Below are 22,186 nucleotides of genomic sequence, written 5' to 3' on the forward strand. Positions count from 1 at the left end.
CATTCACTATTTGCAGGACTGGACTCTTAACATCTCTTTCTGAGGAAATGAATGCCAGACCAAGCCCAGCACTGATACAATGTGCAGGCACAGTGAGCACACACCAACAGAGGTGGCAGCTCCATGGGATGCAGTTGTGCAAAGCCTCGCTCTGCCATTTTTCTCCTAGCTAGCATGTTAAATCAAGGAGAGCAGCAAGAAGTTTGGAGAAAAAGACCTCCCATTTTATTTTGGCTCAGTTCCTCAAAAAAATACACTCCACCACTGCGCTGATACCAAATGGAATGATGTATTCTGCATTTCCACAGGCTGCACGCCTCTACTGCTTTCCTCAAGTTAGCTCAATCTTTCATGCAGCAAAGCCAAAGTTCTATGAGTTTCATGGTACAAATTAACCCCAAACATGGAAAATATAATACTAGTTTTCAGCTTAAGGAGCAAAGTATTGTAACTCCTGCAGCTACAAAGCAGTGGAATTGACACAGGAGTCCGGGTGGGAACACGAGGCCAGGGTGAAGGAAGGGGTGGGAAGAAGGATCGCCTCCTCTAGCAGAAGTCTACAGTTACTTGGCTTAAGGCAGTAATGAAACAGCAGAGTTCTAACAAGCAAGGATTTCATCCAGGAGAAGAAAAAACAAAAACCAAAACCCAAACCAAACAAGCCAGCACAAAAACAACAACAAAAAAAGAAACTTAACCAAACCAAACAATCACTAAAGCCTAGCGTGGATCATATCTTCAGCAAACAATTTTTTCTCCGAGATTAATAGAGATGCTTGTCTAATTTAAAAATAACCATGCAGAATAATTCAGGGGCTCACAGCAACCGCAGTGAAAAGTTTGATGTCTATCAACCAAATTATGCACTGGTGTATGGAATGACAATTACTGGGCTCTCCAAGATTTGAGATTTGTGAAAAGCATTTCTCCCATTTGGCATTGTAAAAGCAGTATCTGACATTAACGTTAAAAACAGACAAAAAATTTTACATAGAAAGGTTAAAATAAGTAGCAAACTTCTTGCAAAACATCATTTAAATATTACAATTATCTAACATGTATATTTAAAGAACTGTACATTTTGTAAAACAGCCCTGTGTTTAGCTGAAAAGATGTAAATATAAGGCACACGTGGATTAATTAAAACTACAGAAAAGCAACATACTTTGTACTGGACACATTAAATACTTCTGCTCGAAAAACACTTTCAAAAAGCACGTGCCACCTATTTGAAGGCAGCAATAAAAGTAAAGCAGCCTTTAACCCCTGTACTATTTTGAAACAATCAAAGCAACCTGAGGGTAGTCTGTAAAAACTTCCATAACATATGCATCTAAAAAAACCGTTTGCAAGTAAAAAATGTTATCAGAAAAAAACAAGAGATTCCAGCAAGTGGGATGCTGAAGGGGCAGGAAGGAGCAACTGACACAAATGCATCATAGTCAATACATAGTAAATGTATCATAGTCAAATGTATCATTACACCCAACTCATCCCATAGGAGAGACTGTCCCAGAGGGGTGAATCATTAAACACTGCTGACAGCCTGGAAGTACATTTTATATTTAGGAATGTAAAAAATACTGCTTTTAATTATGCTGTTCTGAACTACAGCCAGAAAACTTGTAAAAGCTTCGCAGAACTCACCCACAGACACCAAAAAACTGACATATTGTGACCTGTGTTGGGAAAGATTGCTTGACTTTATTTACATTAGAGAAAACCTGTTGTTGTGAGGAAATATATCTATTTCATCTATAGTATATAAAGTACGTATATGCTCTACTTTTTGAGTTTTTTATAAAGAAAAAACCCTATAGACTACCAATTCTTCTTTCAAAAAAGTATTTTAAGTAGTAAAGCTACAGTTGTAGCACAAGGAAAAAATATCTCATCAAGTCCATGTGGAACTTCACCCAAGGACAGACTAAAGCAGAAGACCATTTTGTTATAAAAGCTGCATATTTAAGGTCCTAATCTTGAAACCTTTATTTACACGAACAGGTCTTACTTTAAAGAACAAGTGTTTGCAAGATTGGAATCCAGCAATCATTAATCTTGTTGAAGGACTTTTTACCATCAAGGTCTTTGCTGTCCTTATAAATAAACAAAAGCAGATAATTCTGTTGAATATTTTTCAGAAGTTCTGTCTTGTCACATTACAGCACTCAGAAATTAAAAAAGAAATCATAAGATATGAAGTAAAACACCACTGAAAAGCTCCAAAAAGTCAAGAAGAATAATTTGTTACTAAAAAATCATTCCCTTTCAAATATTTCTGTAAATATGACTGCTTCAAGGTGGTAAGTTATTTAGTAGTATGATTTGCTTGATCATTAGGAGGGCAAGCCCGAGAGGTCATGGAAAATTGTGATGGGCTGAATTTTTTATCATCTTTGCTGAGTTGGTCAGAGCAGGGTGATGATAAGACCAAAGGTTGTGGATTCAGTCCCTGTATGGGCCATTCATTGAAAAGCTGGACTTGATGACTCCTGTAGGTCCTTTCTGACTCAGAATACTCTGTGACTACCCCAGTTCAATTCTTCCTCTGAGCATCAGTGACACAAACAAATGGCTCCTTAAAGGGAGGCCGAATTTCTTTGCCAAAGTTTCTCCCGATGTCAACCCTGCTGCACTCTTGGTGTTCGGCACCTCCTGTGGGTGGAGAAGCACAGGGTGTGGGGGCTCAGTGAACCCCAGCTCAGCTTCTTCCACTCTCCAGTGTGGACACTGATGCCACAAATGGTGGAAAGCTCCAAGGAAAAGTGTTTGCTTCACGGTGCTTTTATTCGCATTGCCTGTGTGTCAGTGTGTCCCGTGGCTGATGGCGGACTGGCCATGGCTGATCAGTGGCACTGATCTCTCCTCTCTGGCAGTCAGGAACAGGACCTGATCGAATAGCCTGAAGTTGTGCCAGGGGACATTTAGGTTGGATTTTAGAAAAAGGTTCTTCTCCAAGAGGGTGGCTGGGCACTGGAATAGGCTCCCCAGGGAAGTGGTCACAGCACCAAGCCTGACAGAGTTCAAGAAGTGTTTGAACAATGCTCTCAGGCATGACTCTTGGGGATGTCCTGTGCAAGGCTAAAAGTTGGACTCAATCCTGATGGATCTCCTCCAACTCAGGCTATTCTATGATTCTGGTCCTTCAGCACGGGAAGTGTGATTGTCCCTGCCTGCCCCATGCCAGCACCCCAGTGGAGGGCATGGCTGTGTGTTACTGCCAGGGGAGTGGGGCACACGCAGCACTAAACCCATTAGTTCCAGCAGTGCTGCCCTTCAAACAGTTTTGATCTATCATTATTTTGATCCTCAAATATATGAATCAGCATTTCCAGTTCTGCACCGTGTGCTAAATTAGCTTTTTGCTGGTTGTTTGTTTTGTTTTGTTTTTATAAAACAAACAAACCGAATATTTAAACCGTGTTTAGAGAGTAATAAAATCTTTGAATCTCTCATATCAATCACTTCCTTGGACCACAGTCAGCTAGCCAGGGAGGACCAGGTTATAAATGGCCCGAGGAAGCGATAGGCAATGAATAGCCCTGACCCTCGCTTCCCCGGTTCGGTCGGGGCTTGCAACCTGAGCCGGGAGGGGGCAAATTCCTGCCGCTCCCGCTGCAGCCGGGCAGGGGAGGGGGCGGAGGGCGCCGCAAAGGAGGCCCCGGCCCCTCCCCGGCGCCACCGCGGCACCCCCTGCCCACCCAAACTCTCAGCTCCATCCTACAGTGCCTCCATCACCGCAGCAGCCCCAGACGGCTTCTGCAGCAGAAGCAACCTGCCCTGCCTGCAGCATTACCGACTGACCGCACAATGAACACAACATCCACGCCGGGGAGAAAAAGCAGTTTCGTCCCTCGCCACACCGGAGGTTTTCCGCCACCTGCGCCAGCTGCAGCGCAGCAGAGAAGTCAACAGCTGACTGGCAAATCTTGCCGGCGAGCAGAGAAATTAAGGCCCAGAGTATTTTCCTGCGGCCCCTTCCAGATGCCGCTGCGTTGATCCAGAAGGGAACAGGCAAATAGAAAGACCGCGGTTAAAGTCTGCATCACTCTCTGCCGTTCCTCCGCGCAGCAGAATCCAAACTGACCTACATTGTTAAAGCTGCTTCCTGCAACATGCAGGAATGCTGTAGAAGATGAAAACAAGGCTTGTATGCAGCTATCTCGGGGATCTTGTATTTCCTATATTAGCATCTATTCATAATGAGTATCTCACTGGGGTTTTTTTGCATATTTTCCAAATTAATTCTTCTGATTTCATTTCTTGATGCTTGAATGTAGCTTTTTTTAATAGTAAGATTTTAATAGCAACATTGCTACCAGAAAGCTTTTGATAAAATTTGTCAAATTAATGGAAATTTGACATTTCAAAATTTAACAGCTGCTTTTGACACAGAAGTATTTTGTTTAGTAAATGTGTAAAAATGATGTTAAAATAATGTAATCAGTATTTTTCAACAAGCCAATTATTAAAGGAAGAAAGGATTAATGTCTTTCTTCTGTATTTAGCATGTCCCTTATTGTTTGATAATTTACTTCCATACAGATTTAATAAAAGGAAGCAATTTGCTTTTTTGTCCATCGTCTTTTAAAAATTTGGCAGTGAGATGTTAGTGTGCCCAGAACAATGTGCTCAAAAGACATACAAATTCAGATTAACTTTGTTAAATCGCTGGAATTAAACAGTAACAAAGCCCTGTACTAAACTGTCTACATGTTCACTTAAGTGGAGAAAATCACGCATCAGTATACATTTTTATTTTCTCACATACTATCAACAAATAATTATTTAATCTGCCAAGTCCTCTTTCAGACCTGAAATGCCAGGAATTTCAAACTTGTCCACAAAGTGGCACAGCTACACTTAAATTAATGAAGATCCTGCTGAATGTACTGCAAGAAATTCAGATGAACATGTGTGTATGATAAGTTCATACAAATAATAGTTATATTATTAGTTTGGGGGGCATTTTAAAGATTGCAAAGCTTTAATACAGAGATAGTAAAAAACAAGTCCATTGAATGACAGTTTATACACACAAAACTCCCTTTCATTTATTTAATCGAGCTTTTCTGGTTTAAGTATCTAAGCTCCCAAATGAAAGTATTAGAAAAAAATTCCTTGAGACAAACTGTGCATATGCACTGAAATTCCTCGACAACTATTTCACTGACTTCACCTGGCTCAACTTTTCATCTCTTAGTAATATTTGGTCCTTTAAATGTAGATAAAACATCCTGTACTTTCAAAATGCACATTAGATGGAGGGAGAAAACAGAAAATAAGCTAAGGTTTACCAGTTTTTAAGAATTTAAGAAACAGATTATATTTAGCATCCTAAAATCAGAAATACTGCAACAAAATCAATCATTTTATGCCCTTACCTCACTCAAGAGACTATAATATACTATAGATGCATTTCATGACACCTACTGTGGTCAGTGCTGGCTTAGATCCCTTGAAATGGACATTCAGATAAAAGGAAATCAAATCATAAGTATAGAAACAGAGTAGTGTTTTATATACGATTTTTAAAAATACACTGATTCCCATTAAAAAGATCTTAATACGTGGATCACAAAAAATCTTAAACATTGATCATAATATCTAATGAACACTAAAACTAATTCATCTTTCACCAAATGCTCCAACTGTAGCCACTTCAGCAGTCTAATCTTAGTCCATTTACAGCTGTCATCAGTTAAAGAATGATCATCCAAAGAAGTACTGTGTGAAGATTAACAATAAACCCACACATGCATGGAATGGGCTATCAATTCCTGATTAACTACTGATGATTATTGTCAGTAAAAAAGAAACCATACTACAAAAATAAATTAATCTGCCATTTGAAAAAAATATGTAATTGCTCAATTAAAATAAATTAATGAAGATTAATGTGAAAATTCTTTGGGGAATCTGGATCTACCAATTACATTATTAAACATAAAGAGATACTGCTCAAAGCAGACTGCAGATTAATTTAAAAAGCATCTGCGTTCTTGAAAAAATGTAGTTACTAAATGTAAATACATATAAAATGGAATATGCATTGGTATTTTTCATAATAGTCTTTAATAATTTCTACTAAAGACTCTGTAGGCACAGATCAAATTTAAAGGAACCTTCCTGATCAGTGTCTTGAATTTATATAATTTTAAACATTTTCAAATCTAATAGATCGTATTTTGTAATATTGTAAACTTTTTTTAATTCTTGAGAAAGAGAAGGCATTGCTAGGAGAAGCATCTGATAACCTACTTTCTTAGTATAGATAATAGACTATAGCCCAGGATAATTAAGCACTCCTTAGTGAAAGATGTGGTAATTACTGCTCCATTAAGTGTTCACTAAAGCAGGAACTAACACTAACAAAATCCTATTCCTGCAAGTCTTAGCAAAAATTTTATCTTCAGATGTACTGTATATCTGCCTAAAAATCTTGAATATTGTTTTCATCTTAACAATGCACCTTTAGTATCTTTTGCTCTCTTACCCTCTACAGTTCAATCCCACAGTCACTCTCTTTGTGACTAGCGCTGTAACATCAATGGTGACACATAAAGTTCTCTACAGTATCAGAATTGAAGAGTTTCTTTGTTTATTAATGCATCTGCTTCACATCCAGATCAACAACCCTCAAGTAATGTCTGTCTTTAACAATTATCATTAATTCCTGAAGCCAGTTAAACACACTTGTAAAAACTGTTTTATCTTTTTTTTTCCAGGTTGCAGTAGTTTCTAAACCAGAATCACACAAAAAACAGGATGCCCTAAGATCAGCCTGCATGCCAGAGCCACACAGACCCCTACACAAGAAACCATGCATGCCTTACAGGGTTCACTCCTACCCTACGTTTCCCACCCAATAAACAGCTTCCGCAAAACATGCTACATGAAAACATTGAGCAAATGTGATTTTGACTCATGTAAAACAGTTATTACAAATGTAATGCGCTTTCTTTAATTAACACACACAGGCACACAAACCTCCAAAACCAAACAACAAAACAGGCAAACAAAGCAGATCTGGCACAGCCAAATGAGAATGTACTCACTACAGTGGAGACCTGTTGAGCACTGTGATGAAATGGAAACCCTTTGACTAACTACATTTACAAATATTTGAGTACTATACTATGCCTCCAAATCTGTGAACTCTCCATTTGCTCCTGCCTCAGCAGAAGGTTCAGCTACTTCCTCCTCCCCACCAGTCACTGCTCTCCCTCGTCTTGGAGTAGTATCTCTACATCCCTAACACCAGGGCCTGGGAAGAAGATAGAAAATCCTGAAGGATCCAGACAGTAGGGCTCCCATCTTCCCCTTCATCAGCACACATATGCAATACTGCAAGTTACAGGGTTTTCTAAAAAGAATTCCCAATACCTACTGCATCCCACCAGCCCTGCCAGAAACCAAAGGCCCTGCACAGGGCTCAGTAACTGTTCAACACCCCAAAGACACTTTCACAGCAAGGGTGAACTACATTCACCTCTAACAGAACCTGCCTCTGCCCACAGTGAGGGGTCTTTCCCAGACTGGGAGCATCTGACATACTTCTCCCACTTTCTCCTACTGTGAGGAACTTATTTGGGACTGAGAAATTTTTCAATAGGAAGATGGAAAAAAACCACATCATCAGCCTGATACCTTAGCATCAGAGCAGACTGGTAGATGAGCAGCCAGGTGAATTTAGGTAAGACATTAAATATACATTCACAGTAGGAAAAAAAGTCACATACTGTCAAAAGTGTATACAAATTACATACATAACATAGTATGTATGCATGAACTTGATGAGTTGTATCACTTTTAGTCAACTTTCAATTAAGCAACAGTGATCCAAACCCTGTCTACTGCCCCACATTTTAGGCACTGTACAGGGAACAGGTCAGATCATTCTTGAGCACAAAATGCACAGTTACTGCCTTATGAAAACAAAAGCCTGTGAACCACAGAGTTCCAGTAAAAACATTCATGTAAGAGTCTTAACATCCACTTCACAGGTCAGTAGGACCACTTCACATGAGAATACTGAGCAGAATTTGGCCGATCAGGTCTGTAATCAACACGAAGGGAAGAGATGTCATCATTTCATTGCATGAAGGAAGAGGTTTTGTTCACCATTGAAACAATTCTCAAATTTCCATTCACTTGATGTACTTTTGTGTTTAATCTGGGGAAGAGGGCAGCAAACAAGTTCATGACTAATTCTTGGACCTCGTTCCACTTTAGTGTCAAAAATGGCTGATTCTCAAGATGTATGGATCTGCATGACTTACACCAGGTAATTAAACTGGGTGAGATAACAATATATATTTTAAATACACGATGCAGTTAGGGGTCTAATCCTACATCTAGAGAAGTCAGCTTGGGTCTATTAAGTATGTTCAATACTACTACTTTTATATGTTTCTAGTATTTCCAGTACAATAAGTCTAAGAATATTTAGAAATTACTACACATGGTCAGCAGAGGCTTTTTAAACCTCCTTATTTCCCCTAAGATTGTGTTATTACAAATGGCCCATAAAACTAACCAAGATTTTGATTACTACCTTGCAAAACACAGTTGTAAAATGAAACAAAATATTTTTTAAATCATAGCACATGTGCACAATTAAGGGATTTTAAGGGACACCTGTAGAAGAAAAAAAAATTATGCTTATTCTGGTCTCCTTAAAGTACACAATGGCTATCACTTTTACACTCAGTTTCAGACCAGGGATTATTTTGGTCCATGTATTTACATGACCATAAACAGAGAGTTATAACACAAATGTTAAAGTAGTCTCATGCGGCACTATAATAAAAACAATCAAGAAAAATAAATTCTCTCAGCACTGCATACCTATAAATTAGCATGGCTTATTAAAAGAAGGCCTCTCTGGGAACAGATTACCTTTGATGGGAAAGCAACTATCAGCTAAATTGATGAGAATTGCACATTTATGAATGTAATAACATCAGCATTTTCTGACAGTGCACAAGATCTGCTATAGTCATGAAATATTACTTTAATTTTGTAGATAAATTCATATACTCCAAATACTTTTGACATATGCCTTTACTCAGATTTTACTTGTTAAACAGTTTTAACCAGTGACAATATTAACTTATAATGCTAAAAAATTATTCCAAAAATTCCTCCTTCCAAAAAATGCAATTCTAGCACCAGATTAGAATTTTGGAATAGGAACTGTGTGATTTTCTTGGCTCCTGCACTGATAACAGAATAAGAATATTCTACAAACTCTCAATCTCAAGGGCTTTGATGCATTTCATTTTCAAAGTTGAAATTCCATACATATGGAATAATTAAGGAGCTCTACTTCCCAGATTATCAACTAATTTCACTAAGACCTCACCTATCTGCTAAAAAGATCTGTCCAAATTATTATGAACATGCCCTGTAAATATGCTTATTTCTGTTCTGTTGAAGAAAAAGCCCGCGTATTATTTATATTAATCAAAATATCCCTGATTTTTTTTGTCTGCCTTATAAATAGTGCTTTTTAAAAACTGCAATCAATATATTTCAGCGCCACCACTGAACTGTAATCACTAAACAAGAAGAAGAGAAAGACTGCAGTGTGACAGAAAGATTCCTGAAACGTTTCACTTCCAAAGAGAACTCAGATGCCTGTACTCATGCCAATACCCTTAACTGCCCTTCTCCTTGCAAAGTCATTATCACTTTCCTTGTCTCTCCAACCCCAGCTGAAGGTGGCAACACAAGAACTCTGCTATTTTGCACCAGGAAACTGCAGTTTCATTCATCATATTTCTGTGCCAGTAGCTTCCAGCTCTTTGCTGGAATACCTTCACCTCACCCTGGCTGCTGCTTGCTTGCACCTTTGGCCACCCTTCCATGGTGCCAACACTGCCCACCCTTATTTGCAGGGATCAGGGGAGTCTCTGCTGTCAAAAATGACACAAAAATCAGATGCAAACACTTCCCGTGAAGTGCAGCTGAGTTTGCAATGCAGCCCCACAAGCACTTATCCTAGTCTAGCACGAAGAGTTGATACAAAAGCTCTTGAAACTCACTGAGGCAGCAGCACTGCTGCCAAATGTAAAAGTCAAGTCATCTCCGTAGGATTCCCACCGAGAAGGGTGGCTTGTAGGAGTTTAAGCCTCCACCTATTCACCCCACACTGATACTGCAAAGCCTTATTTGGCTGCTTGCAGAGCAGCTGCTGAACTGCTGCATGTTACAGCTTTGCATGTTTGGAAAAAATCAAATTCAGTGCCAGTTTTCCATAATACAGCAGACTGTGAAGCTTGCAGCAAAGTCTACAGCTGCTCCACAAGCAGCCAAGCCATCTCTGGAGTGAGGACCTGGAATTCACTTTAACTATTTCCCAAGTAGTTAAACTCCCCCCTCCATTTTAAGTCAGAACCCGCCAGACTAATCTGAGGAAAAGCATGGACACCAGTTTCTTCAACTGAATAGGCTTAAGCAATCAGAAGCACTTCCCCACCTTCCATGCAGAGGTGTTTAGTGATACTCTGCTGATGTAAAAGCAATTTAAGGATTCACTGCTTTCATCGGTGATATCCATCAGGCAAAAGCCAGTCCAAATCTGTCCTGAAGAACTGTCCTTTAAAAGGACCCAAGCATCACATAATACATCTACAATGGTCCTGGTTACTTTCGGCTGATTTTAAAAAAGGCAAAAAAAGCCCTCCTACATGCAGGGAATTAAAAATTTAAAACAGTATGTCCTTGTTTATTTGTGTTGGTTTTAAAAAGCACCATAAATGTCTTTATCCTCTAGTTTCTTGTTCCTAGGATCATTCTTAAATGTAAATGTAAATGTAAATGATGTAAACTTTTACAGTCACTTTTGTACACCTTTGTAGAAACTGGTAGGCCTAATTTTGCTTCTGTTGATTATTAGTGGGGAAATATGGCAGGCCTTTACTGCAACGGGTTACTTAAGGGAGATTAATTAAGCAATGTTTACATGGGAGTATACTTTGTGCAACAAAACTCTGGATAGTTCTAAATGCATCTACTCCCTCAGTAATGTACTTGCAAACCAGAACAAGCAACAATAACAACATTTTTCCCAATCTGACAATTCATTTCCTTTTAGCTTTGGTTCATGTATCTGCTTTGATATCTTATGTTTGCGCCCCAGACAAAATATCCTCTTCCTTCCAGTATCCCAACCCCAGTGCACAACTTCCTCAGTCTTGGAGAAAAGGAGGATAGCATGCTCTGGAGAGGGTGAGCTTACTGTTCTGCCAAAGAGGGAAATACCTCTTAAGACAAAGTTGTCCCACTGCAGCCCTCTGCCTTTGGGCCACTTGTGATTTCTACTTGTCAATGTGCAAGGTTTAAAACTCTTCAATGAAGTCTGATCTGACTCAACACCACTTAGGTTTAATGGTGTTGCCATTCACTTAAATACTATATGGGTTTACTAATAAAAATTTACTACTGTGTTAGGGTTAGATGTAAATAGATGAAATATGGAAGGTTAAGAAGATGGTGGGTCCATAACTCAACCAACCAAATTGCAAGTTTCTTCAGACAACCATCTTAAACCATTCAAGTTGTCAGTGAAGTATTTGGCATCTATGTGTCCATACATTATGCTAACTTCTCCACTAATTAGTAGCCAAAACAAATATTTAAAAATTAAAAAAAAAAAAAAAATTCCAGTGCTGTAGCACTCTACACCACAATCAGTGGTCCCCATCATTTCTCTGCAGGCTGCAGCACAGCTGGAGAGTGCCAAAGCTTGGCTCCGGGTCTCCGGCAGCTCCATCCCGTTACGGGCGCCGCACACACTGAGGCTGCGGAGCGGACTTTGATACCCGCGTCTGATCCCTGCCGGATCTTCCACACACATGCTCACTGCAGACACACGTTCACTCCCTGTTCGCTTCCTTCCTCAGCCTCCCTCCCTAAATCCTGCTAGCCACTTTTGTTTTGATTAGGGCTGGCCTTGCCTGGTCCCTAGCAGAAGTCTGTAACCACAAGTCTGTAACAGTGTATTCTGCATGGGGACTTCTATACTCCAAACACATCATAATAAACATAAGGAGCAATGAAATACTGATCCCACTTGCTTGCCCAGGACTTCCAGTTATCCTGAGCAATTAAACAGTTTTTAAAAGCTCCCAAAAAAACAAAAATGAAAAAGGTATGCTAGATAAAAGAACAAACGCATCCTTGAAAAAGCATGTGCTCACTATATAAGAAAATCAGCATTAAGTGTATAATGCCATGCCCTACCCTGTCATAGGAAATGTAGCTCAACTGTGCCTGAAAACTAGGAAGTCAAACAACAGACATCTGATTCATCATTGAAAAGGATAGTTGGTCACATTAAGGGAAAAGCCTGTTCAGATGCTGCTTATATGTCTCATTTTCCATTCATTTTTCTGTTTACAGTCAAAATAGTCTCAGTAATTTTTCCTCCTTTTCTTATATGTTCTTGAAACAGTAAGAGCAATCTTTATAATACACAAATGATAGTGCAGTGCAGAAGGATTCAATGCAAGAAAAAAGGGTGTTTCCCATTTTTATCAAATTTTGTAGTAACAGTAACAGTAAGAAAATTCAGATGAAAGTTAAAAATTTCAAGCCAACGATATTCCTTTTAATGAGAAGACAAAATACACCAGCTCCTACATGCTGCTCCTCCCTTCCTTCCTCTCCCCATCTCATAAAAGAGGATCTCAAAGAATGATTGTGTTTAAGGTCCCAGTTCAGAAATCTTGTATCAATCCCTTATTGTGGTAAGAATTTTGGACTACAGAGCCAACAAGGTCCCAACAAACTCCACCTAAACTGAACAATCCATCCCATCTTGAAAAAACACATTGAGAAACAGACATGAATTTTTAACCCTCGATACTCACGCATTTAATTGCATCTGTTTACATTCAGCACCCTACAGTTCATTATCATCTTTAACATCTGTGCTTCACGCTAAGCAAAGGAAAAGAGACTTCTTTTTAGCTTAGTTTGTACAAAGTGTGTGCAAAAAAGAATATACAACATTTTTGCCTTACTGCCAGCATCCAAAAGAAGCAGTACATATTTGTGTCTAATTTTGAATGCGCAAAAAAAGCCTTAACAAACATCATCTTTTTCTGATTCTATGAGAATGTCATCTCTTCTGAGTTCTTTGCACTGAAGACCTTTATTCATGTGCACCACAAAAGGTTTCCCTCACTTCACCTCTCCAGTCTGCTTTACCCTTTGACAAATAGATCTTCTTCTAAAATTTAATAAGAGCCACTCACACATAACTAGGTCCAGAATTCACATCACAAAAGAGAAACAAGCTGTATTATTCATTCCATGGTAACTTATAAAGAGTACATATGACAGTATTGAGCCAAATTCAGTAAGGTGCACATTCCTTAGATTTAAAAATGTTACAAAGGACTATAGTTGCTACTCTTCCTTTTTTTTTTTTTTTTTTTCCCCCCCAGAAGAAACAGAGTTGACTTGGCACATTGCTGCACTGAGCAGGGCTTCTGTTCAAAAAATCAAAGCGTTCTTAGGACTCCTAATTTTTATATGACCCTGAATGACTCAAACACATGACTTAAAGATATAAACTGTATCCGAATAGAGCCAAAAAGAAAAAGATTGTGGATGTGTGCAAGTGTACCAAATTACATTGTAGACACACAGAGGCACACGTATAATGGCTGACATGTTTCTACCTTAAATAATGCATCCAGCCCTAGGTACCTCATTACTAGAAGGGTAACAACAGTCTGAAGGTAGTTCAGAGAAGATCAATCAAAATGATTAACACCAAAGGAGGGACTTAAAAGGCAGGGTTAAAAAACTCAATACTGCAGCTGTTTTGTGAACAGGACTTTCATTGGATGAAGGGGAAGAAAAGTCCAAACAAAAGCATAGTCCTCTAAAAATATATCAATATATACCATTAGCAAAGCCCTGACTTTAGAAAAATGTGACTATAATCCACACATAGCTAAGGGGGAACTCCAAGAAGAAAGCAAAATTATTTATTGCAAGCTCAAAAGTCTAGGTATAATGAGCTTAAACTATTACAGGAATTTTGACTTGACATACAGTAAGTTTTTGCTCATAGCAAGATCTCGTAAACTGGGCATAACCTCACCAAAAAAGGGTAAGATAAGAAAGGAAAAATATTGTTGCAGGGTTCAAGCTAGCTTTGACAGGACTTTGACTAAGTAAATTAGAAGCTTCTCTCTCCTGCTCAGACTCAAATCTCTATAAAATTACACCAGTAGCTACAAACACTGCAGAATGAGCGAATGAGAGCATGCAACACTACCTGCACACACTTAAATGATGAAGTGTGATCAAAGTAGTTTTGAACAGTAGTATTTTGTTTCAACAGATTAAGAAACTAACATCTTTGCCTTGAAAAGGACCCTTCACAAGACAAATTTTTTCAAATTAATGAAACTAATAGGAAAAGGGTCCATTCACTGCTCAGGCAACGGACTGTTGTACAGGCAGCAGTGTTAAATAGCATTACAGATTTAAAGACATTTTTCTGCTCTGGCTGCTACTGCTAGAACTAGAACTTTGTCAGCTAGTTAGCTAACAAAGCATTCTATGTAGCAATATCAATTATCTAAAATGTACTCTGAAACACAATAGATAGTAGTCCTCCCTGTTACATTACACAGAAAACTGATCAAAAGAAGATTCATGTTACGGTGAAGTTTATATATATACACCTTAGATTTCATCAGAATGAAAATTACGAGAAACATACTTTCTTTGCTGCAAGAGCAATTCCTTGCAGAATACTGATAGTAACTTCACTCACTAAGACGTATCTCTAAGTAAACTCAAAATGACTGAGGCACACAGTTAACATGCAATGAAACATGGTATTTTTCACTGCATTTTACACTATGATTGTCTTAGAAACCCAAGGGTATGGCTAAGTTGTAGATTATTAAACTGTAATAAACAAACTTGTCTAACATTTCCTTCCCTTCCTTTAGGGGACACAACTCAATAGAGACTTCCAAATTTACTACTACTTTATTATCTTCTATGACTACTTTCCATTATGAAACCGAAAACCTTGTCTAGCATTACTTAAATGTATCAGGTTGTCATGCAGTTCAATACTTCTCTATTTCCACAGCTCTAAGAATATCTTTGTTTCCAAATGTGTTTTTTATTAACAGCACTGCTATGTTTCAAATATTTGTCGTCTACTATTCAAGACGCAAAAAAATTCACATACATTAACATAAAATTACATTAAGAAAGAGGGGATTTTATCTTTAAAGTAAATTTATAAGAGTGTAGAGAGCAACTTCATGACTTAAGATACAAAGAAGGGAAGAAAAAGGGAAAAGGAGGAAGACTGCTCCTTCTTTGGTAAGTGTTTCATTCATTCAATTCTTAAGAGAAAAATCAGCAGCAGAGGGGGCAGCTTATATGCCAGTACAAAGCAGGAAGTGCAGGAATTTAGTGAGTTCACTACTGGATTCTACACTTTGTACATAATTTCAAATAGCAAGCAGCTATACTGACGTGCAAGGCCTTTAGGTGCAAGGGCACATGTAAGGCAGCAAGACCAAAAATCCACTCCACCCTGCACTGCAAGGCAACGCGCCACAGCAGCAGTTTCTTTAGAAATTTCAGCCACCTTTTTACTAACCTAATCAAAGGTGTACGCTTTATAAAAGCCTGATAAAGTTACTGCAGAGTAAAGCCGGGCCACCAAATTCAACATTAAAAGGGAGTCACTGTATAATCACGGAACACCCCCTTCACCGTCACTGCAAACGTCACAGAAAATGGACAACCTCGTAAAAAGATGCCTTTTGCCTCCCTAACATGGCCCTAGCCAACCCCAAAATGGTCTCTTTACCTGATACCTCTCTTCTCTTCTCTGATCACAAAGGAGATGGGTGAAATTCAAAATAGCATTGTTGCAACTGGAGACTTACAGAAGGACCAGGGAAGGTCTTCTTCACAAACCACAGTACAGATCTCGAAAAAAGTTCCCTTATTATTTTGTACCTATTTTGCATCTGTAACTCTTTTACATTAAGGCGTCCATACCAGTTTTCATATTCAAAACGTGAAACCATCCATGCTGCTGTGCTTAAAATTAAAACCATAGAACTTACACCCCTTATCTCCCCAACAGCCTTACAGAAACACTGCTTTTGGTTTGAATATTTAATGTTTGCTTTTTTTTTTTTTCCTCCCTAGAAAGGAATAATTAAAAATCAACCAACCAAACCACATACACGCTTCAGAGTATCACCACAGGGACACTCTCAGGTCTGAATTACTGCAAAATAACACTATAATTATGTCTTAATTTCACTAACTAATCTCAGATGAGCTTTTAAAAAGTAATTCGAGGTTTACAAGTAAACCGTTTAAAACTGTACTGAAATGTTATCTGAATGAAACCCGACATTTATTTATCCTTTTCCCAGCTTAATTTTAAACAGTTTCCAAGGAAAGGCATATCTGCTCCTGATCAGCCTGGTGACAAATGATAAACCTCGTTTAAAAGTGTGACATTTGAAAATAAATAAAAACCACAGGAGACTTTTCTAACCAAGGAGGAAGATACGAAGAAACATTATACCTTTGCACAAATCACCAGCCACAGAGACTAAGCACAATCTAACGACCTTATTTACTCAAATTGTACACTGCCAACAAAACCACTACCTAAGGCAACTCTTTAACTACAGATGTACTTAAATACCTAGAAAAAATAGGTTACTTCTCTTCACATAAAACCGGAGTCCCACTGAGCTCAACCAAATGTGGCAGGCTGAGATGGAAGACAAAAACGGGTCTTACTTGGTGTACAAAGACATCAACTGGAGACTCCAAGGGGCTTCCCTCTCGGTTGCTCATGGAGATGAACCCAAATCCCATTCTCACATTGAACCATTTGCAATGGCCGGTTCCGTGCAAAACCTGGGATTCCTCTTCTTCTTCCTGCTCCGGCAACTTCCCGGGTTCGTCTCCACCTTTACTCGCCCCTGCTGAGGAAGAGGGAAAGGCGGGGGGTGGGGGGGGGTGTGGGGACAGAAAAAGAAGGAAGAGAGGGACAAGATGCAAAGCAAGAGTTAAATTCTGGTAACATCCTTCTGCCGCTGTAGAAAGGAGTTACTACAAACGGAACAGGGAGAGGAAAAAAAAAAAAGGGGGGGGGGCGAACAAAACAAAATCGAAAAGCAAACGGTGAAAAGTGCGTATTTTTCCTAAATCCTAAAATAAACAGCCTTCTCCCCAAAATACGTAAAAAAATAAAATCACCGGAGGTTACAGAGAGGAAACACTGCGCACGGAGGCTCTCCCTCTCTCTGAGCCCAGGGCAGCCCACGTTTCTGTACATACGTGTATTTTTCCATTTAACTCCATCTTTCAGCCACATTACAGCACGGAACGCGATACTTTACTTGAATATTGCTGGTTTAAGACCGATCCCATTTCTCAACAGAAATTCTCAGCTCAATTAGTCTCTCCTTGCAAGGCGCAGGACCGGGGGGGCGAGGGGGGAGGCCGGCCGAGGAGGGGTGGAGGAGAGAGAATAAGCAAAATTGGGTAGATTGCACAACTGGTTATTGCACATGCAGCGCCGAAACCACTATTTTCCAACGTGTATCCATCCCTCCTTGGAATAAACTTTCGATTAAAGTTGGGACAGGTGTACGGCCGTTTTCTCATCCCACCACTGCAACTGTGCTTAATCAAACAGGAACAATTCAAACAATAGCCCCCTGAAAGCTTTTCAAGTTGTGAATCGGTGTGGGCGGTACGGAACAGTTTCTGAGCTGGGTAACAATGGGTTTGGAGAAAGCCCCCTTGCGCGAGCTGCTAAAAAAGGGTAATGCATAGTTGGGTTAAAAAGGGGTGGGGGGAGGGGGGAGAGAGGGAGAGAGCGAGCGAGCGAAAATCATAGTAAAACAATAGAAAAAGAAAATTAACCTTCGGCCATGTTGCCCCACGGGCCCTCTGCTCCAAACTCGTGAGATGAAAACTTTCCCTGTGGATCGAAGTGGTCTTCTGCATTAATCTAACATCCTGATTTTGAACGATCGCAAATTTAGCTCGCATGGTCTAATGTGCTTTCCCTCTTTTGATTTTTCCCCGTCTCTCTCGCTCCGTTTCTGGCCCCCTGCGCACACGTGACTCGGTCAATTACATGCTTTCTTGCTACTAATTTCGCATCGGATCCTTAAGGGGTTGGCAGGAGGCAGGAGCAGCCAATCGCCATTTCAAGTAGCCTGACACACCAAAATAATTTATGAATGAACAAGAAATTTCCAACACGGCGCTTTTTTTTTTTCCCCCTTCCTTTTCGGACAGCTAATCTGCACGCTTCTTTACGGGAAATCGAGATGACGTATTATTGTGGGGTTTCTGCCCTCCCGTGCACGCAAAAATCCGTAGGAAGGTCCGTGTGTTTCTAGATACAGCCCACTGAACAACAGCTGCACGCAGAGGCGGCCGTGCGGAGGAGATTATGGGGGTATCCGTGCCCACCGCAGGCGGCTCCGCGTACGCACACCAAGGCGAGATGCTCCCGGACGGGGACACACGTGTGTGCAGACATGGACAGAGGACACACGTGTGCAGACACGGACCGCGGACACACGTGTGTGCAAACATCGACCGGGGACACACGTGTGTGCAGACACGGACCGCGGACACACGTGTGTGCAAACATGGACCGGGGACACACGTGTGTGCAAACATCGACCGGGGACACACGTGTGTGCAGACACGGACCGCGGACACACGTGTGTGCAGACACGGACAGAGGACACACGTGTGTGCAAACATGGACCGGGGACACACGTGTGTGCAGACACGGACAGAGGACACACGTGTGTGCAGACACGGACCGCGGACACACGTGTGTGCAGACAGGCAGGGCGAGAGCCGGGAGGCATCTGTGGCACCCTCTGCGCACAAGGCGGGGAGATGCGCAACTGGATCGTTACTAATTTCGCATTCAAATTAAAAGCGCGCCGGAAACGCGGTATCACCTTAATATGCCCCAGAATGTGCGGAGATCTAGCGTTTCACAACATTTCTAGAAGGGGGGTGGGGCGAGGAATTGTACTTCACAGGTTTCTCCGCCATCTCTTTCCGGGGGAGGGGATGTGATTAATGACTTCCTAAATAAGAGCCCAGTTTTCTACCCGAGAATTGGAGTGAACCTCAATCAGCAGTTGGGAGAGGACTGACAGAGAGAGGGATTTACTGGAGAAGAGGGCGGGAAAAAAAAAAAAAAAAAAAAAAAAAAGCCTCGGGGGAAGAGGACAAAGAGGGGAGAAATAACAGTGACCGGGGACTGCTGTTTTAAGTCTTCACTGCCAGCGGGAGGGGGGATCCAATTCGGAGAAGAAATGTGTGATGTGTAACGGGCTTGGTAACAGCCCCTTTGCAAAGGCACTCCCCTTCCGCGCTCACAGGTACACAGCTCTGGCCCTGCCCTCCAGCCCTTCCCGCTGCTGTACGCTCGGCCAAACGCTTTTAAAACAACATTTTATAAACTTGAAAAACAATGACTGGAGAACTAGTTTTAATTTCCCTCTGTCCATCTGCTTTAAAGTAAAGGTGAAAGTATTCTGTCCTCAACGACCTACTCGCATTAACCTGTCTTTCCAGGCGGTATTTTTATATACATACACATATACATATACGCGTGTGTGTTTTAAACGTTGCCCTACCTTGTAAAAACCTGGACTCTGACTTTCTTTTTAACCTCCCCCCTCCTCCCCCCAGCATCCTCTCTTATCCCAAGGACACACAAACAAAAGCCAAGGCAACAAACTGATCCGTGCAGAACCTGAATGCAAGGGGCTTATGCATTTGCAAAGCACTTGCTGTTGTTTGGGAAGTGGCGTCGATCAGTCTGCCCAATTAAGGGGAACGCCTTTGCCCCCATGGGCCTGTTTACTCCTTTTGTTGCCTTTCAGGAAAGCGTCAATTCCCCAGCTAGCGCCTCATTTCTGTGTGAAACACCAAGGTGGAGGCTCCGTGTGATCGTTTGCAAGAAAGAGGCGAGGGTGGGCAAGAGTGTACAAATACAAGCACCCTGGCAAGTGGAGCAGAAGCTTTAAATCCTGAAATTCCTTTGCAGTCTTCAACCGTAAATTTCCTATAGGTTATTTCAACAGTGAGGTCGGCTTCCTACACTGACCTGCCTTACGCATTCGTGCAACATACCACTGCTTTTGGGTCATAACCTCCTTTTCCCCCTTTACAATAGCGATTATTTTACAATATTAAATCTCCAGTAATTTTATCCGCTTGGATCTTATGACCCGGACGGTATCTAATATATAATAAATGTAAGAGATTTTCATACAGGTGAAACCGCAGTTATGAACAAGAAATTAAGGTTACCGGAAGAAAACAATCCTTACACCTCTTACTTGAACTGCCCAAGGCTACATATCTTGTGGCAGAATGGCACATATGTAAAATACAAGATCCCTTCGCCCCTCCCCTCGAAAAGACAGGAAATACCCGTTTAATAAAGTTTTTTAGGTCTGTATTTTAAAAGACTGATTTATTTTACCGATATTCGGTATAAAAAAATTCCTTAGAGGTTAGAATATTGGTCAAACAGACACAAACGAGTTGATTAAGTTAATTAAATGGACAAAATGTCTTGTTAGCAAATTTCAATGAAAAGAAAATTCAGTGTATGTTCGTCGATGAATAAATGAAAGACTACAAAACCACACAAATAAATGAACGTAAATATATTGTTTGCAAAGTTTTTCTTAGGTTGCAAAATAACTGCAGATTTTGTAAAATGGAGGGGGGTTGGATTTGCAATGTGTCTTTACTGAGATTTTCAGGCCTCCAGTATTAGTGGAATTAAGGTTGGGGTCACTGGACTGGTCACTGGTGTCAGATGTTATCGACTCATTCATTTCCTGCAAGGGACATCAGCCTTTCAAGTTTTGTGGAAGGTAGAGAGCTGTTGCCAGCTGGGAACTCTCGGGTAAAAGAAAAAAAAAACAAAAATGAAAAAGAAGGGGGGAAAAAAAAAAAAAAAAAAAAAGGAACCCTAACCAACATCCTTCCAAAATTCATTTTGAAAGGAAGGGGGAAGAGGAAAAAACAAAACAAAACCAAACCTACGGAACAAGCTAGTTCGTGGAAAAATTAATTCAAAGGTAATAGTTTACATATTTATTAAAAAAATCTATTTCTACCCTTACATTTCGCTAAACAGATGCTAATTTTGGTAAAGACAATTATAGGAAGCAGGAATCATTGTCTTTCTACATGCACAGCAAGAGCTCGCTTGAAACTATGTAACCAAAACCAGTGGTGTTGGATTTCCTACTTGTCACCTTCCTAAAGCTTTTAATGTCCTGACTTCGGTTTCTTCTATTCCCCTAAACAAAACCAAAACAAGACAAAAACCGCACAACCCTCCCCCAAATACACTGCTCGCCCTCTCAAAATAGACCCCCACCTCAAAACCAACCAAACAAAACCAAAAAAAAGCAAGAAAAAAAGAGGGGAAAAACCCCCCACAAAAATCCAAAAAAACCCGACGGAGCCGCGTGCATTTGAAAGAAAACGCGTGTTTTACACTTGAAAGCAGAGCTCGGGGTGCTGCTACCACTTCCCATTTCAAAGCACAGCCAGCACTCCTCGCCGACGGGCAGGCAGGAGGGGCAGGGACGGCGCCGCGGCGCCCCTGCCCCCTCTCCTCCGCTGTCCGGGCCGGGCTGCTCGGCGCCGCCCCGCCGATCTTGGACCGAGTGAGATGCCCGTCGCGGTTTATTTCTACACGGTCTCTACCGAAACCGGCTCTTCCTAGATGTGTGGTCGGAGGGGGGCCTTTCCCGCCGCCCCTATGGCAGGGAGGCTGTGCCGGTGCGGAGCTGTTCCCGCCAAAACCCTCTCACCTACATTTTTGGGCGCCAAAGCCGCTTTCCCTTTCCGCCGCCGCGCAGCAGCCGGGTTGAGGGCGGGGGTGGCCAGCGGCCCGGCGGGCCCCGCTCCCGGCGCGGCCGTGGGCTCGGGGGGAGGAGAGGCCGGTTCCCACCGCCGGGCGCCGGGCAGGGCGAGAGTCGGGCGCCCACCAGGCGCGGAGTCTCGGGCGTCCAGCGGCCGCGCTCTGTCAGGGCCCGGGAGGCAGCGGGTCTTTCCCCGCAACCGTGTCCTAAAGCCGGGGTTTGCA

General features: G+C 41.1%; 1 protein-coding gene across 4 annotated transcripts in view; it reads right to left on the reverse strand.

Annotated features, from left to right (window-relative positions):
- The window catches only part of LIN28B (lin-28 homolog B), an 85,567-nt gene that overhangs the window by 61,460 nt on the left and 1,921 nt on the right, over nucleotides 1–22,186 (reverse strand). The window contains exons 1-2 of one of the 4 annotated variants that reach the window (XM_066180514.1): nucleotides 17,956–18,160; nucleotides 16,822–17,006 (exon numbers count right to left, since the gene is read on the reverse strand). In XM_066180514.1, the coding sequence (XP_066036611.1) occupies nucleotides 16,822–17,006; nucleotides 17,956–17,965 (195 nt within the window). In that variant the 5' untranslated portion in view covers nucleotides 17,966–18,160. Of the gene's footprint in view, nucleotides 1–16,821; nucleotides 17,010–17,426; nucleotides 17,485–17,955; nucleotides 18,161–22,186 lie in introns of those variants that run through there. The other 3 variants (XM_066180513.1, XM_066180512.1, XM_066180511.1) reach the window with 3 other exon arrangements.

This window comes from Chamaea fasciata, unplaced genomic scaffold (assembly GCF_029207755.1).
Source record: "Chamaea fasciata isolate MVZ Bird 193981 ecotype frontalis unplaced genomic scaffold, bChaFas1.0.hap1 SCAF_3, whole genome shotgun sequence".
Taxonomy (NCBI): Eukaryota; Metazoa; Chordata; class Aves; order Passeriformes; family Sylviidae; genus Chamaea; species Chamaea fasciata.